This window comes from Charadrius vociferus, unplaced genomic scaffold (genome assembly GCF_000708025.1).
Source record: "Charadrius vociferus isolate BGI_N301 unplaced genomic scaffold, ASM70802v2 scaffold1529, whole genome shotgun sequence".
Classification (NCBI taxonomy): Eukaryota; Metazoa; Chordata; class Aves; order Charadriiformes; family Charadriidae; genus Charadrius; species Charadrius vociferus.
Window position 1 is genome coordinate 25,461 of NW_009649859.1, and position 2,291 is coordinate 27,751.

Below are 2,291 nucleotides of genomic sequence, written 5' to 3' on the forward strand. Positions count from 1 at the left end.
CATTAATTATTCCGTGTTTATACTCTTGTCTGCAAAGGGCCCTGCAGAAGACGATAAACTCGGCATTTTTAATTGAAAAACAAAAAGGGGGAAATGTGGGAAACTTCTTGGAAAACAACGGACACGTACTGAAGGTCAACATGAAGGAGGAAATCATGTGCTGACACTGAAACTACTGCTACTCCCCAACAGATGCGGAATGTGTATTAATTAAAAGACTGACTTGGCAGAAATAGTAACAAAGTGTAGATAAGTTACAGCTGTGTTTAACCAATAATAGTTTGTGTGTATAAGTCTAGAAACCAATGAGCACAAGCCGCAGAGCTAGCCTACGTTGTAGTAAAAAGTATATAATGGCTTAAGTATTTTAATAAAGGGGCTTCAGCATTGACCATATTGGTCTGCGTCTGGGTCTGTCCACACATTAACACTATCACTAGTAAACTAAATCAATGAATCTCAGATTGCTCAAATTTATCTTGAAAACTGAACTTCCACTAACAGATCAGTGTCATAAAAGTTAGTTTTATAGATTATATATATACACATATTGGTCAGAAAACAGAATTTGACCCAGAGTTAAGCATTTTTATAACCACAAAGTTGTACTTCATAATTTACAGAACAAATACAGGTACAAACTTTGCATCACGATTAATGCTGACAAGACAACATAAGAATGAGTACCAAAAAAAAAGAGAATTAGACTGGGAAGGAGGGAACATTTCAAAGAAATAGCCTAATTGAAAAAAGAGAAAGCAATCTATGAACGGAGCATTAAAAATCATAGAATCATAGCATCATAGAATCATTTAGGTTAGAAAAAACCCTTAAGATCATCAAGTCCAACTGTTAACCTAACACTACCAAGTCTACCGCTAAACCATGTCCCTAAGCACCACATCTACATGTCTTTCAAATACCTCCAGGGATGGTGACTCAACCAGTTCCCTGGGCAGCCTGTTCCAATGCTTGACAACCCTTTTGGTGAAGAAATTTTTCCTAATATCCAATGTAAACCTTCCCTGGCATAACTTGAGGCCATTTCCTCTTGTCCTATCACTTGTTACTTGGAGAAGAGACCAACACCCACCTCACTACAACCTCCTTTCAGGTAGTTGTAGAGAGCGATAAGGTCTCCCCTCAGCCTCTTTTTCTCCACACTGAACAACTCTAGTTCCCTCAGCTGCTCCTCCTAAGACTTGTTCTCCAGGCCCTTCACCAGCTTCGTTGCTCTTCTCTGGACACACTCCAGCACCTCAATGTCTTTCTTGTAGTGAGGGGCCCAAAACTGAACACTGTATTCGAGGTGTGGCCTCACCAGTGTTGAGTATAGAGGGACAATCACTTCCGTAGCCCTGCTGGCCACACTATTTCTGATACAAGCCAGGATACTATTGGCCTTTTTGGCCAGCTGGGCACGCTGCTGGCTCATACTCAGCCAGTGTCATGAAAGAAGATACAAATTTAAGCGTAAAAATAACTCATGGAGAGGCCAAATGAGCAGAAAGAAAGGGGAGCAGAAATACAACATTTTTATACAACATTTTAATACAACTCGATGAAATTGAAGGGATGCAAGATGATGGAAATGTGCAAGCCAAGGAAAGATTTAATCTCAGAAGGAAGTACCTGCTGCAAGTCTTCACTTTCAGACTTCAGTTCTGCTACAAGAGCTCTCATGCAGTCCTTCACAGAACATAATGTAGCCTGTTAGGAATCAGGAGAAAAAAGAAAATAAATAGAGTATTAAATGACACATTAGGTGGCTGTCCAGCTTTTAGGTAAAACAGAACCAATTTTCTGTTCAGTAATTTTACTTTGCAGCTAAGCCTCTTCTAACTAACTGAACTCTCTGAAATTAACAACATATTGTTGAGACACTGTTTGTTCTCAGAGAGATAAGACCTGATTCTTTATAATTATGCCAAGGAATGGTATGTAGAGAGGCTCCTGCTTATACTTATTGCTATAACAACCAAGGCCAGCTAACTTTGTTATTTGCCATGTTGGAGGGTCAGAAGTGGAAAAGCGGAGAGGGATCACATCTGTGGGGAGGAGCGGACGGGACAGGCAGCCCAAAACTGACCAACAGGTATTCTATCCCATCTGCCTCATGCTCAGTATAAAAACTGAGGGATCAAAGGGTCAGCCCTCTTTCTTCAATGGCTGACTCTGAGGAGGACTCTGTTCGTCTGCCTTTGATCCAGATCTGTGCATTCCTGAGTCCAGATCTGGAATCCAGCTCCTGTTCATCGCTGAGTCCAGTCTGGGACTTTCCCAGTGCCTGC

At 41.1% G+C, this 2,291-nt stretch overlaps 1 protein-coding gene across 1 annotated transcript in view; it reads right to left on the bottom strand.

Moving 5' to 3' along the window:
- Positions 1–2,291, bottom strand: part of LOC104291753 (adenomatous polyposis coli protein-like) — a gene marked incomplete at its 5' end in the record, with an annotated part of 27,656 nt that overhangs the window by 15,090 nt on the left and 10,275 nt on the right. The window contains 1 exon segment of the mRNA XM_009891025.1: positions 1,633–1,710. Coding sequence (XP_009889327.1) covers positions 1,633–1,710 — 78 coding nt within the window.